This window comes from Tenrec ecaudatus, chromosome 8 (genome assembly GCF_050624435.1).
Source record: "Tenrec ecaudatus isolate mTenEca1 chromosome 8, mTenEca1.hap1, whole genome shotgun sequence".
NCBI classification, from domain to species: Eukaryota; Metazoa; Chordata; class Mammalia; order Afrosoricida; family Tenrecidae; genus Tenrec; species Tenrec ecaudatus.
This window is the reverse complement of record NC_134537.1, coordinates 41,194,751-41,208,732: the sequence shown is the minus strand read 5'-3', so window position 1 is coordinate 41,208,732 and position 13,982 is coordinate 41,194,751. Positions and strand designations below refer to the sequence as shown.

General features: G+C 39.6%; 2 protein-coding genes across 3 annotated transcripts in view; both read right to left on the bottom strand.

Annotated features, from left to right (window-relative positions):
- The window catches only part of LMLN (leishmanolysin like peptidase), a 70,653-nt gene that overhangs the window by 42,274 nt on the left and 14,397 nt on the right, over window positions 1-13,982 (bottom strand). For both annotated transcript variants that reach the window (XM_075556296.1, XM_075556297.1), the window contains exons 6-8: window positions 8,747-8,925; window positions 5,103-5,208; window positions 119-213 (exon numbers count right to left, since the gene is read on the bottom strand). In XM_075556296.1, the coding sequence (XP_075412411.1) occupies window positions 119-213; window positions 5,103-5,208; window positions 8,747-8,925 (380 nt within the window). The remainder of the gene's footprint in view (window positions 1-118; window positions 214-5,102; window positions 5,209-8,746; window positions 8,926-13,982) is intronic.
- LOC142454283 (small ribosomal subunit protein eS27-like) lies at window positions 12,372-12,704 on the bottom strand. The gene has a single exon (XM_075555643.1). The coding sequence runs from the start codon at window positions 12,692-12,694 to the stop codon at window positions 12,440-12,442; it is 255 nt and encodes an 84-aa protein (XP_075411758.1). The 5' UTR covers window positions 12,695-12,704; the 3' UTR covers window positions 12,372-12,439.

Below are 13,982 nucleotides of genomic sequence, written 5' to 3'. Positions count from 1 at the left end.
TGTCCTTATGAAATTCACAAAGCCACTTGGTTCTGATTGAATATAAAGTACTATGATTCTCACATCCTAGCTTAGCATCCTTCTAATCTAAAAGAATAGGAACAAAGATAACAAATACCTATGATTAAAAGATGGGAGACCATCTGCAAATCTTGAAGTTAGAGGATTTCCATCTTTATCATGGTAGAATGCAAACAGTCCAGCCGAGAAGCCCTAAAAGAAAAGTTCAAACTGCTTTAAAGTAAAAACATTGAGTGTGAAAACAAAACTGCATTATATTTGTATTACAAAGTAAAAGCATATGCCAGCACTTGAAAGAAAACCCTCACTTATTACAGCTGGGCAAAGTTCCATTACGATCAGTAGAGGTGAGTCATTTCTTAATAAGACCCTTTCACATGCATCCGATTAAGACATTGCTGTCAGTAGAAATACTATCAGCATGGTTGACTGTGCTGTATTTGACACTCCCAGACACAATGAAAGGGTTTTTAAATCATACACGAAAGAACCCCGCTGGTTTTTTTTTTAATCCCTTGTCTGTCTGCTTTTTTTTTTTTGGTCTGTCTGCTTTTAAGGTTATTTTTACATTTTTCCTTGTTTAATAATATATCAGGAATTTCTCAATGCTAAATAAGGGTTCACATGATGGAAGTAGTACATTAAATTGTATGGTTAAGACTGACACTTGGCTAAAGTAAAATCCTCAAACCCACTGCCATCAAGTTGATTCCAACTCATAACGTCCATGTGTAGTGTTTCTGAGCCTGTGAATCTTTACGGGAACAGACAGCCTCATCTGTCTCCTGCAGAGCAGCTGGTGGATTTGAATAGCCAACCTTGAGGTTAGCAGCCCAGTGCCTAACCCACGGCACCAGGACAGTTCCTTAAAGTAAAATATGTACACTTAATTTAAAATTACTGTGACGAGGGTTATTTGTGCGTGTTCAAAGAGCCACATAAAGAAATTACTGTTTAGCTAATGTTTTCCTTCCTCCTTTGTCATCAGGATGGTCTTCCTCTAAGGATGTCCATGCTTATGAGATGCTGCAGCAGCATAACGATACCCAAACTACATGCTTTCATAGCTCTTCCAGCACCTTATTCATAAATCTGCGTTATGAGAGCAGGAAAGCATTCTGGGAGAATGTTTTCATCTTACTTTGTAAGTGAGAAAAATCTAAGGCACTGGGAATAGTTACTGATATGGTAGTGGTATAAACCAATGAATTTATTTAAGAACTGCGTTCATCACAGTTGATTCTCTTCACCTATATTTACCAAGCTCTGCAACTCCATCTAGGACAGTGGTTCTCGACCTCTTAATGCCACGACCCTTTAATACAGTTCCTCGTGTTGTGGTGACACACACAGGCACCATGAAGTTATTTTCGTTGCTACTTCATAACTGTCATTTTGCTACTGTTATGACTCAAAGAGTCTTTCAGCCCCCAAAGGGGTCGTGACCCACAGGTTGAGAACTGCTGATCTAGGGAGTGATATCTTTATAAACTACAACAATTTGGTGTGACTGGGTTGAGGGTTTGAGCTCAAGTATGGTCATCAAAGCATTCATACATAACAGTCCCTGATCCAAGAGAGTTAAAGGTCCTTCAATCAGCAGAAAGTCTAAGCATTATGTGTATGCATGTGTGCATCTACACATACTACATATAAGGCTGCAAGCTTTGACTGGAAGGGTTACAAGTAATTATTTACTTTCCATTTTATTTATAATGTGAATTTTATGTTCACAATCTGATAGATCTCAAAGTCACTGCCACTGAACAGATTCCAACTCATAGTTGACCCTATGGGCAGGGTAGCACTGCCACTGTGGGCTGACAACAGGGTGACTCTTTATGGGAGGAGGAAGCTCCATCTTTCTCCTGTGGGGCAGCCAGGGGTTGGGACTGCTGACCTGCAATTAGAAGCCATGCTCACCATAGCACTAGGGTTCATGGACCAACCCAGGGAGACTGCAAAAACAGAGCTACCTACCCTTGAGCCTGGGCGAGGAGCTACAGGACAAACGTTTTTAATTGCCAGCAGGACCCGAGTAAACTTTTTCTGAAAAGGGGGCAGTGGGCCAAGTAAGTTGGGGAACCTATGCTTAGAACAATCTAAAACTGAGGTACCTGACATGACAGAAATGGCCGACCAACACTGGGACCTGACTCCATTTGGTTTCTCCATTTGGTTTCTTCTGTTTTCCAGTGACTACAGGACCTATAGCCACTGCAATGGAACATTCTTAAAAGGTGGCACAGCATGAACCGTGGGTAAACACAATTCAGTGTGATGAAAAAATGTTTGAGGAAATGTGTGAGGTAAATGTGAAAAAATGTTAGAAATGAAGAAAATTGATGTTAAGAGTGATATGTTAAAAACAAAGGCCTTGGGATTTTTATGTGACAGTAAAGTAAATGTAAACAAATCTGAAAACTTTTTTTAAAGTTACTGATATTCTGATATAAAAAAGTTTTCCTTCCTCATCAATTTGGAGAAAGTTTGTATTTTTACTTAGTGCTGCCTGGCTAAAGTTATTCTACTGATCAAGAAAACCAATTCACTTTATTCTCCCAACAGAGTAAGAATTTTGTTCTTCCAAAGTGTGCACATTTGGGGAGAAGACTGGAGGGAAAGATGCAAGGATGTGCGTAAGCTTTGCCTGGAGGGTCCTAGGTGGTTACTTACAATGTGAATTTGTACATTGCAACCTGATTTTTAAGAAAGTACTCTAAAAAACCTTCAGTTTTGTCGTGCAATTTCATATAAAGCTATTCATTCCCATTCCCTATCCCTCCCTCATAAATAAGGTGATAAAAAGAGCAAACATGAAAAAGGTTTGGCATTTGATTATCTATTTCATTTGTGAATTTTCTTTTAATAAGTTCTTTTCTTAATCTAAGAACTAACGCAAAGGACTTTCTAACAACTTCTTTCTGACCTCTATGCTGACAGTATCACATAGCTTATATCTAACTCACAAATAACCACAATGATCACCTAAATATTTCTCTGCAACTTTCTTTGCTTAAGTCCCTGGGGCCCCCTTTTATCTTTTTATACTTGAATGTAGTGTTTCTATTTTTTTTCTAAAAAGAACCCTTAGGATACTAAGATAACTTAATGAAGTCTGCTAAGAAAATGCACAATTCACTTAAGTTAAATAAGGCGTGAAATAACTGGCCTCTCATCCTTTAAAATGTTCTAAATGTATGCCTTTCGTACCTTCCCATCATGAGATCAGTTAAAGCACTCATGTTTCAGGAGGCTCATCTAGTAGTCAGATACCAATGATGATTGTGGTTAATACCTATGAGCACAATTAATTTTACTGGGATGTATCTGCATCTGTTAAGTACTTAATTTAATTCTCAGTTGGTTGTTTGAGACTTAATCTTTGAAATTTCTTAGATATTAAAAAGTTTCTCCTTGATCCTGCATCTTTGGAGACCCAAGGCACTAATAAATCAGATGAATACAAACAGTCATGGATTTAACTGAAGCTTACTATTGACTATATGGTGTTATGTTCTTTATAGACAATCTCATTAATCTTCATAGGAAAAAAATTCTTTATAGAAGGTACTACTATTGTCTTCATTTTTCTAAGGTTAAAAATTTTGCCCAGAATCCCACATATCTTTAATGGCAGAAGGAAGAAATTTCTTACTTAGGTCTGTCTGTTGGCATAGTGATTATACACTGAACTGCCAACTTCAAGGTCAGCAGTTTGAAACCACCTCCTCCTCTGAAGAAGAAAGATGGGGCTCACTACTCCCATAAAGAGTGACAGTCTAGTGAATGACGGGGGAGTATAGAGTAGAGCTCCAAAGCCCATTTGTTGGCCACTGAAGATCCCCTTGCAGAGGGGTCTAGGGGGAGGAGACAAGCCCGTCAAGGTGTGATGTAGCAACAATGAAAAATACAACTTTCTTCTAGTTCCTAAATGCCCCCTCCCCCTGCCCACTATCATGATCCGAATTCTACCTAGCAAGTCTGGCTAGACCAGAGGATGTACACTGGTACAGATAGGAACTGGAAACACAAGGAATCCAGGGCAGATTATCCATCCCTTCAGGACCAGTGGTGTGAGTGGTGATACTGGGAGTAGAGGGAGAGTGGGTTGGAAAGAGAGAACCGATTACAAGGATCTACATGTGACCTCCTCCCTGGGGGAGGGACAACAGAAAAGTGGGTGAAGGGAGACGTCGGACAGGGCAACATATGACAAAATGATCATTTATAAATTATCAAGGGTTCATGAGGGAGGCGGGAGTGGGGAGGGAGGAGAAAAAATGAGGACCTGATGCCAAGGAGAGCAAATGTTTTGAGAATAATGAGGGCAATGAATGTACAGATGTGCTTTACACAATTGATGTATGTATGGATTGTGATAAGAGTTGTATGAGCCCCTAATAAAACGATTTAAAAAAAGAGTGACAGTCTCAGAAATGCACAGGGGCAGCTCTCCCCTGTCCGACAGGGTCGCTATGCGTTGGCATGGACTCGATGGCAGTGATGGCAGTGAGTTTGGGGAGCTGAGTGCTGTGTGATCCAATCTCTCTCTCAATCACTGCACTTTACTGTCATCTACTTACTAAAAACATGAAAGGCACCAGTCCAGAGCATTTCTTAGGATCCTAAGGAACTTTATTCAATTCCTTTAACAAGACAGGAAAAGTTCACTATTTTGGACAAATTAGGAAGAAAAAATGTAAAGTTTCAAATCAGTGTATCTAAATTTTTGAAAGCTCAAATAGACCAAGGTTTTTTTGGATTTTTCTAAATTTAGAAATATGTTACCATTTTAGGGTCAAGTGAATTTTTCTAAATTCCTGTTTTTTTTTTAATTTTAAGATTAATCAATCTCAAAATGTATTTACTTGTTTCCTTATTTGATAGTAAAACTCAACCTAGTCACTATTTTAATCATTAAAAATTCTTATTTTGGCAGAGGTCAAACTTAATCAAGTTTTACTGAACATAAAACTGAGAAACCACATACTCTTTAAAGAAATACATTTAATCAAAATGAGAGCACTGTCAGCAGGAAGCTAAGGCATGAAGAACAGGCAGTAGTTAGTGGGATTTACCAAGGCATGGATAATCTCGTGTTTCACTGTGGACAGCATCCCAACAAACTCCTGAGGCTGGGTAGAGATCATATTTGGACACAGGTTAGCATATCCTGCTATTGGCCTGTTAAAACAGACATTAAATTTTTTATTATATTCCAGATCTACTTTCATTGCAATATTTACTAACCCATATTTCTCTATCAAAAACAGCCCCAAGAAAGAAAAACCTTTCACTAAATGGCCATGACATTTTGTATCATGACATCTAACTTTTCCGTATCATTTATTAATACCTGTTCTCACAAAAGGATATAAGCCATTTTTACTTTAGTGTAAGTCTTCAAAATATGTCAATATAATTTTTTAAGTAGAATACTCCAATTCTAACACTGTTTTACTTGTAGTTAATATGCAGCTGACTTCAGCATTTCACTATAACTACCAGCTCAGAAATGGACAAGTAGGTATAGACGGACACCAGACAAACACTAAGAAAATAAGCAAAAATCATTCAGGTAGCTGAAGGTTGCTCCATTTCTTTAATCCCCTCTCCTCTCCCTGTCCCAACACTGTCCTCATTCCCATAAAGATGTCTGCCTTTCCATCATCTTCTCCCATATTCTGCACCTTCTAGAATCTACAGGAGGCTATAGCTCTCTTCTGAAGAACTGACCATTAGTGAAGGTCAAACTCAAAATCTAGGATAATTCAGCCAGTTCCACCATGCACTTGCTTTAATTGTCTTTCAACAGCTCAGGCAAACAGATATTGCTAAGGAACTTCATATATATCTCCCCAAACTAGCTTAACATTGTACCACAGAACTGCTAATCACAGAGAACTGTGGTTGCTGAGCTGCTACGAGTGGACGCAGGCTCTTGGCAACCCCGTGGGTTCTCCAGAAGCAGATCACCAAGGTGCCTCGGGTCAGGTGAGAACTGCCAAGCTTTCACTGAGCTGTCCTATGCTTAACCATCAGCACCACCCAGGGACTCCTAAAGAATATTAACTTATTTAAACTAAAAAGTTAAGCATACATACACTATATTTTAGTGTACTTCACAGTCATATTTTATAAATGTGTTCTCCTAAAGATCAGATTTACACCTAGAAAAAGTGTGAATACAACTTCATTTACCAAACCAAAGTCAGTGATCTCTAAACAGAAAATGGGTGTCACCGCCAGGGTTAAAAACGCTTCCTGGGTTTCTCAGAATAAAATAGTCCGTTAGCTGCATTTCTGAAGCTTTCTTATAAAACACAGGGTTTACTGAAGTGGCATCTACCAACAGCCAAATGCACGTTGGTTTTTTTCCCCTAATACAAGCTCTTTCTCTCACCTCTTATTTGTACAACACATATCCACATATCCAGGATCAATGTTCAGATCACAGCTAAATTCTTACGTCTTCAAAGAGGTTCTACTTCCGTAAGTCCTCTAAGTTGTTTTCCCTGCTGCAAGCAGACAAACCATGTGGCTTGTTCTGGACTCGGGTCAGCTCCATGCTTCTGATTACAACTGTGCTCAAAAGGGTTTTCTTGGCGGTCCTATCTATGGAAGCAGATCACCAGGCCTTTCTTCTACGGCACCGTGGGTAGCTTTTAACTACTTCAGTTCAGTGGTGCTATTTGCGCCATCCAAGAATCTCATAAACAGCACAGCCAACAGCGGAATGACACTGAAAAGTACCTTTCAATGATAAATTCTTATTTGAGGCTCCTGTACAAGGTTATTGGGATTGCACTTTAGGTGCACTCAGCATCGCCATGAAATGAACTAATCTGAAACCATCTCAGCACAAGGTGTGTTATATTCCTCTCACGCTCTCTCAGGGAAGCCACGCTGTTCCTAAGTTTCATCTTAACACATGGCTTTTATGATAAAACATAAATTCACTCTGAAAAGATATTTAACACTAGAAAAATGTATAAAGAGAAAAGTGAAAATTGCCTATTCCACACCAGCTTCCACTAAATTCCACTATCAACGACATCTCAAGTGTGGCCTGAAGGATGGCGGAGGGGGTCCCAGAAGGCAGGGGGAAACCAGGGTAGTAATAGTTTTTAAAGTAATAGTAGAATCCTAATAAGAGCTCCATTTTGCAATGTTCCACTGACACTTAACAATGCATTACAAATAAAATTTTGCGGGCATGTGTGGTGTGTGCATGTGTATTCATGTATATCTACTACACACATGGTTTAGTTTGAATCAAGAGTCCAAAAGTGGGGTCTCAAAAAATATTTCTCAGAATATAAAAACGTCTTTAAGCAATTTTCTCATTTTAATTTATCACTTTGAGTTGATTTCATCCATCAATAACTTAACAAAATATTACAGTGAGAGACAGCTTTTCATGTCCCTACTGCAGCCTAACTCCTTCGCACTTCCGGGGCTGACAGTATCATCTGAGGCACAGACCTCGGAGTGCTTTGCTTTGGGTGCCTCAGCTCAAGAACGCACCAACGGAAGGAAATGGCATCTCTTACAAGTCAGCCAGAGTCTTCGGACAGAGAGGTGGATGGTAAGCGTCTCAGTGGCGGCCCTTACATGTCGTGAATTAGACACGCTACCCTCTCCAATATTTGAGACTGCTATACTACATTCTGAGACACCTGCTAACTTTCTTTTTCTTCCGTGTATTTTAATTTTTGTCGAGAATATATACACACAGCACAACATACAGTAATTCAACCACTTCTACAGGTACAATTTAGCGACATTGCCTACATTTTCCACGCTGTACACCCATTCTCGCCCTCCTCTACTGAGCTGTCCCACCTTCATTAACATAAAGTCATTGTCCCCCTAAAGTTTCTATCTTTTTAGTCAATTTGATCCCACATAAACAGTTCTTAAAGGAGCATGATGCTCAGGACAGACCCTGTTAACCAACTAAGCTAAACGCATGTTTTGTTCTGTTTGAAGAAGACTTCACAGGGTATTTTGGGTTTATGGTTTAGAGATTGCAACAAGGCAGTAATTTCAGGGGTTCAAGCACCCTCCGTGGCTCCAGAACATCCATTACGAATCTGAAATTCAATTCCCCCTTTTAATGAAGAGTTTATACCTGGTGACTTTTAGTGCCTTTAATTGATGTGTGTGGTATATAGCATATAGCAGCCAATCTTCTGCATCTATAACGACTTCATTTCAAGGCTGATTCACAGTAATTTTTTTAATTCTTTGCAAATGACAAATAGGTGTCTGAATTTCATTTAGACACATAACACATGACAAGACAATTAGGTGACTAGATAAATTTGAAACACATAGTTGTAGCACAGAAGTGCTCAAATTAAAGTTCGCAATGTTTCCTCAAAGAGGTATTCACATCAAAAGCAAAATCTCTTGAGAGTCTACTTTTCCTGGAGAGTATTTAATGGACAGGTTAAGGAAGGAAGAAAAATGGCAGGGGAAAGTCAAAAGAAGCTTTTTACCTCTTCTCTTTCATTCTAAAAAGTGCTATTACTATATCAATAATAAAAAGTCTGATTATACACCACCACCACCACCCCTTCCAAGCCAGGAGCCCTGCTATTTACTACCAGAAGCAATTTGGCAACTGTAAACTGCAGGCAATCTTAACACCTATAACAGGGTTTGTTAAGTGTTCCCACATTAGCTCTTTAAAAGTAAGTTCTAGGGAAAAGCTTACCTGTCCATTTTTGCTTCCTGCTGACAATACGCTGCATAAGAGATGATGTTTTCGTGGCTGCACCTCTCAGTGGCCAAAGCACCAACATAGAGAACAAAGTCTGCATCTCTGACCCCTTCTTGGTCTGGTACACCGACTGCTCCACACAGCCACTTACCCCCACGGCAGACCCTGCATTGCTGTACCCACAGGGGCCAAAGAGAAAACCAGGCTGCAAGTTAATCTTAGAGTGACTGACTCCAGACTCTAAGTCCAGCATGATCTAACATCATCATTCCCAAACTTTACCAAAATCCATACCCCCCTTTACTCAGTATCCACTTCTGCTTTGGAATTTGGCTTACAAACATTTCTACTTTCAAATGATCATAAATTTATACATCTCACTTAAAACAGCCAACCAGAAGGCAGGAAAATACAAAACTAGAAAATTTCTTTAAAATTCAGCACTCTAAAAACCTGGGTGAAGGGTATATAGGACTTCCCTGTATACTTTTTGAATTTTAGCAATTTCTTGTGAATTTAACATTATTTTGAAATTAATAAATTTATTTTTTTTAATTTGAAAACATATCTAATGGAAATATATTCCCTATAGTTATGCACATTGTTTAAAATAAGAGTACAAAAGCATGTAAAGTCAAAAAATATAGCCAGCTTATATCCCTTCTTCCTAGTTTTCTGAACCAATTTTTGTCTTTGTAAAGATTATTTTTAGAGTGCTTTTTCTATCATAGGTGGAAATCATATATGTAACATATGTATATCACACAAGCAATGCCTATTGAGAGCAACCCAGAAATTTCTATCTCTTTTCAAAGTACTCACTGCTTATACTTCCTCTTTTAGTATATGCATGTATAATGTTTATGTTCAATTTAACTTATGAATATTTGGTGTTATAAAAAGCTGTGGCATTTAAGCATTCTTCCTCATGAACATGTACTTAATTTAAATCAAAGTTCAGAACCAGAATATCTGGTAATAAGAATCTTTTAAGGAAAAAAATTAATCAGCAGAAGCTTGGGAAAGAAAGCAGTTTGTCTAGAGATGTCTTGGAGAAGGAAATGAACCTATAATTAAGAGTCTCTTCTCATCTTAAACGTGTCCTCACTGTCAGCCTGCCACTTGAGAAGGGCACGGAGCTGAGTCAGCTCGTGGCACTGGGGCCCATGCACAGGGTTCTAAGAGCCTGGGCTGAGCTGCGAGGGCCCCGAGATAAAACATATAAACACACAACTTAAACCGATGCTTCACTGCGGTTACGAGCACGGAGAGAGCACAGCCAAGCATAACAACCTCTGAGGCAATTCACCTCTTTTCAGATGTATACTTATAATAAATGGGTTTTCTAGTAAATGCATTTAAATGTCTTATTTTTTTAATACAAGAAATAAATACTCAATGTGAATAATAAAGAGTATTATCAAAATACACAATTTACTGTATGTACTCAAGTATAAGCCGCCCCAAATATCAGTGGAGGGACCTAATTTTACCACAAAAGCTGCATTAAAAAATGTTCTGAAGGGGTCTTAAAAGCTTAAAGGTAAACAAGCGGCCATCTAGCTCAGAAACAACAAAGCCCATACGGAAGGGTCATGGGGCGGAGACGAGCCAGTCAGGGTGCAGTGCAACAACGATGAAACACAACTTTCCTCTAGTTCCTAAATGCTTCCTCCCCCCCCCATTATCACGATCCCGATTCTACCTTGCAAATCTGGCTAGACCAGAGGATATACACTGGTACAGATAGGAACCAGAAACACAGGGAATCCAGGGTGGATGATCCCTTCAGGACCAGTAGTGTGTGTGGCAATAATGGGAGGGTGGAGTGAAGGTAGGGTAGAAAAGGGGAACCTGTTACAAGGATCTGCATATAACCTGGGGACGGACAACAGAAAGTAGGTGAAGGGAGATGTCAGGCAGTGTAAGATATGACAAAATAATAATAATATATGAATTATCAAGGGTTCATGAGGGAAGGGGGAGCGGGAAGGGAGGGGGAAAATGCAGAGCTGATACCAAGGGTCAAGTAGAAAGCAAATGTTTTGAGAATGATGATGGCAACAAATATGCAAATATTTTGGACACAAGGGATGAATGTATGGATTGTGAGAAGCATTGTATGAGCCCCCAATAAAATAATTTTTTAATGTGCTGAAAAACTCAGCTTATACTCAAGTATATATGGTACTAAATGAAAGCCTGTGCGATGTAGCAACGATAAAGCACAACTTTCCTCTAGTTCCTAAATGCTTCCTCCTCCCCCCCCCCACTATCATGATCCACTATCTCCCCACTATCATGCAAGTGGCGTGTACACTGGTACAGATAGGAACTGGAAACACAGGGAATCCAGGGCAGATGATCACTTCAGGACCAGTGCTGAGTGGCAATTCTGAGAGGGTGCATTGGAAAAGGGGAACCAATTATAAGGATCTACATGTGACCTTCACCCTGGGGACGGACAACAGAAAAATGAATGAAGGGAGATGTCGGACAGGGCAAGATATGACAAAATAATAATTTATAAATTATCAAGGGTTCACCCGTGAGGGAGTGGGGAGTGGGAAGGGAGGGGAAAAAATGAGGACCTGATAACGGGGGCTTAAGTGGAGATAATGATGAGGGCAATGAATGTACAGATGTGCTTTACACAATTGACGTATGTATGGATTGTGTTACCAGTTATAGGAGTCCCTAATAAAACGATTAAAAAAAATTAAAGCCCTCCAATAAGCCAACTCTAAAAAAAAACTCATATTAGGACTATTTTTGTATGTATCCAAATTTTTAAGGTATAATTCAGACTTTTTATTGTGTGTTTATATATTTTAAATAAAACAGCCTAGCTACTTAAAATTGTTTTACAATGTTGTTTTTCAGTTCAGAACTTAAATCTTTCCAACTCAGTACAGAGAGGTCTATTTCATTCTTACAGAATTGCATTCTATGGCATTATATTTGACTGATAGAATAGGCAAAATGCAGCCCTAGTGAAGCAGCGGTTAAATGCTCAGCCACTAACCGAAAGGTCAGTAGTTCAAACTCACCAGCTTCTCTCCAGGAGGAAGATGTGCCAGTCTGCTTCCATAAATACTAACAACCTTGGAAAATCTACAGGCTGGTTCTATCCTGGCCTATAGGGTCGCTATGAATCAGAATCATGTTGGTAGCAGATTTTATAATACACATAAAAAAAACCATTAGCACAAAAGGTAAGTGACGCAGGAAGAAAACCTGGCAGACGACTTCCATAAACATTACAGTCAAGAAAACCCCATGGGTTGCTGTGAATCAAAATCAACTGAAAATCACTTACCAACAGCAGCATGGGGTCTCTGTGTCATGCAATTAACATGTTCAGTGGCTATTAGAAAGGCTGGAGGTTTGAATCCACCCAGAAGTACCAAAGAACAAACACCTGGCCAACTAATTCAGAAAAGAAAACCAGCCATTGAAAATCCTACGGACTACAGTTCTATTCGGAAACACACTGCACTGATTTTATAATCTAAACCAAACTCACTGCCATTGAATCGATCCCAACTTACAGCAACCCTATAGGCCATAAGGATTTCCAACACTGTAGTTCTTGATGGGAGGAATAGAAAGCCTCATCTTTTTTTTTTTTTTGTATCCAAAATGGGTTTATTAGAATGGCTTCCACTCATCTCGACTCCGGGCCTTTTAGTGCTGCTTCCGTCTGAAGGAGCATCCTTCTGTGAGCCTTGCTTTTCCTCCTGTAGGCTGACAGAGGACAATAGAGCAGCCAACACACAAAACTACTGTTTGTGCATGGCTGAAGACCGTGGTGATTTTATAGCAGCCTGGGCATTTGACATCCATGAAGTAGGAATTGGGGCTCTGCACCAGGCGCTTCTTCTTGTGTTTTCTCTTCTCCTCTTCGGGAGAGGGGTGAAGGAGATCCTTTGTGAGAGGCATGATCGCCGAGCGGTCGTCAGCGCCGGAAAAAAGCAGAAAGCCTCATCTTTCTCCCAAGGAACAGCTGGTAGTTTCAAACTGCTGACCTTGTGGCTAGCAACCCAACACCTATTCTACTATAAGCATATTTTAAATTGTATAAAACACATTTTTAAACATGTATGAAGGGGCTTCAAGAAGTTTATGGAAAATGTGTATTATGAGAAAAAAATCCTGTGCATGAATTTCAAGTGTTTTGCCCCAACATAAACTTGTACTAGCTTGTTATAACCTATCTCTACAAAATCTTGTTTAGGGTGCTAAAAAAGGCTAAAATGAGTTTAAAATGATTCCCTACAAAAACAATGAATACTGCTAAAATTGAGGCAAGAACAAATACCATAATTATTGTGATACTTGCCTGGAAGAATGGTGAAATCACTAATGTTTTATGAAAATTTTACAGATAAAATACCCCAAAGAAATCAGCAGTTTGCAAATAGACAATTCTTTTTAAGAAGGGACAAGAGGATGTTGGAGATGAAAGTTTACAGCAGATCATCCACATAAATTTCTGAGGAAACAATCTTCATAGCCTAACTGATGACCGATGATTAACAGGAGAAACCATAGTTAACACAATAGACATCTCTGTTCAGCTTACACAATTCTGACTGAAAATTAAAGTTAAGCATATTTCTGCTTGATAAACTCAAAACTCACTGCCACGAAGTTGCTGCTGACTCATGGCAGCCCTATAGAACAAGGCAGAACTGCCCCTGTGGGTTTACAAGAGGGTAATTCTACAACAGTATTTAAAGCCCTGTGTTTCTCCTGAGGAGCGACTGGTGGTTTCAAACTGCTGACCCTGCAGGTGGCCACTCAAGTCATAACCACTGTGCCATCAGGGCTCCTTTCCACTTGATGGGTGCCAAAAATACTGCACCCATACCAACTGGAGACAAGAGTCCAACTTTCAATAAAATTTAAACCGGAAGGGTCAAAATGCTGACACACTTCTTAGAAGAACTGTAACAAGAGATGAGCATGGCTTCACCAGGACAATCCTAAGGCCAAAGCACAGTCAAACCAGTGGCTACTAAAAGCAGAAGTGAACCAGTCACAGCAAAAGCAGACCAATCAAGAGCAACGGTGCTGGCCAGTTTCTGTGCTGCTCCAGGCATGTTGTTCGCTGGAGTGCTAAGAGCGCTCAGCAGGCTTTAGCAGCACACACCCAGGGAAGAGTATTTGTTTCGCCACCACAGCAGTCTCTCGGGCCTTCCTTTCCTCACACAACGGCAAGTTTGCG

Bases quoted from the DNA above. Each gene is read 5' to 3' on its own strand.
- LOC142454283 (XM_075555643.1), bottom strand. From the start codon at position 12,694: ATGCCTCTCACAAAGGATCTCCTTCACCCCTCTCCCGAAGAGGAGAAG.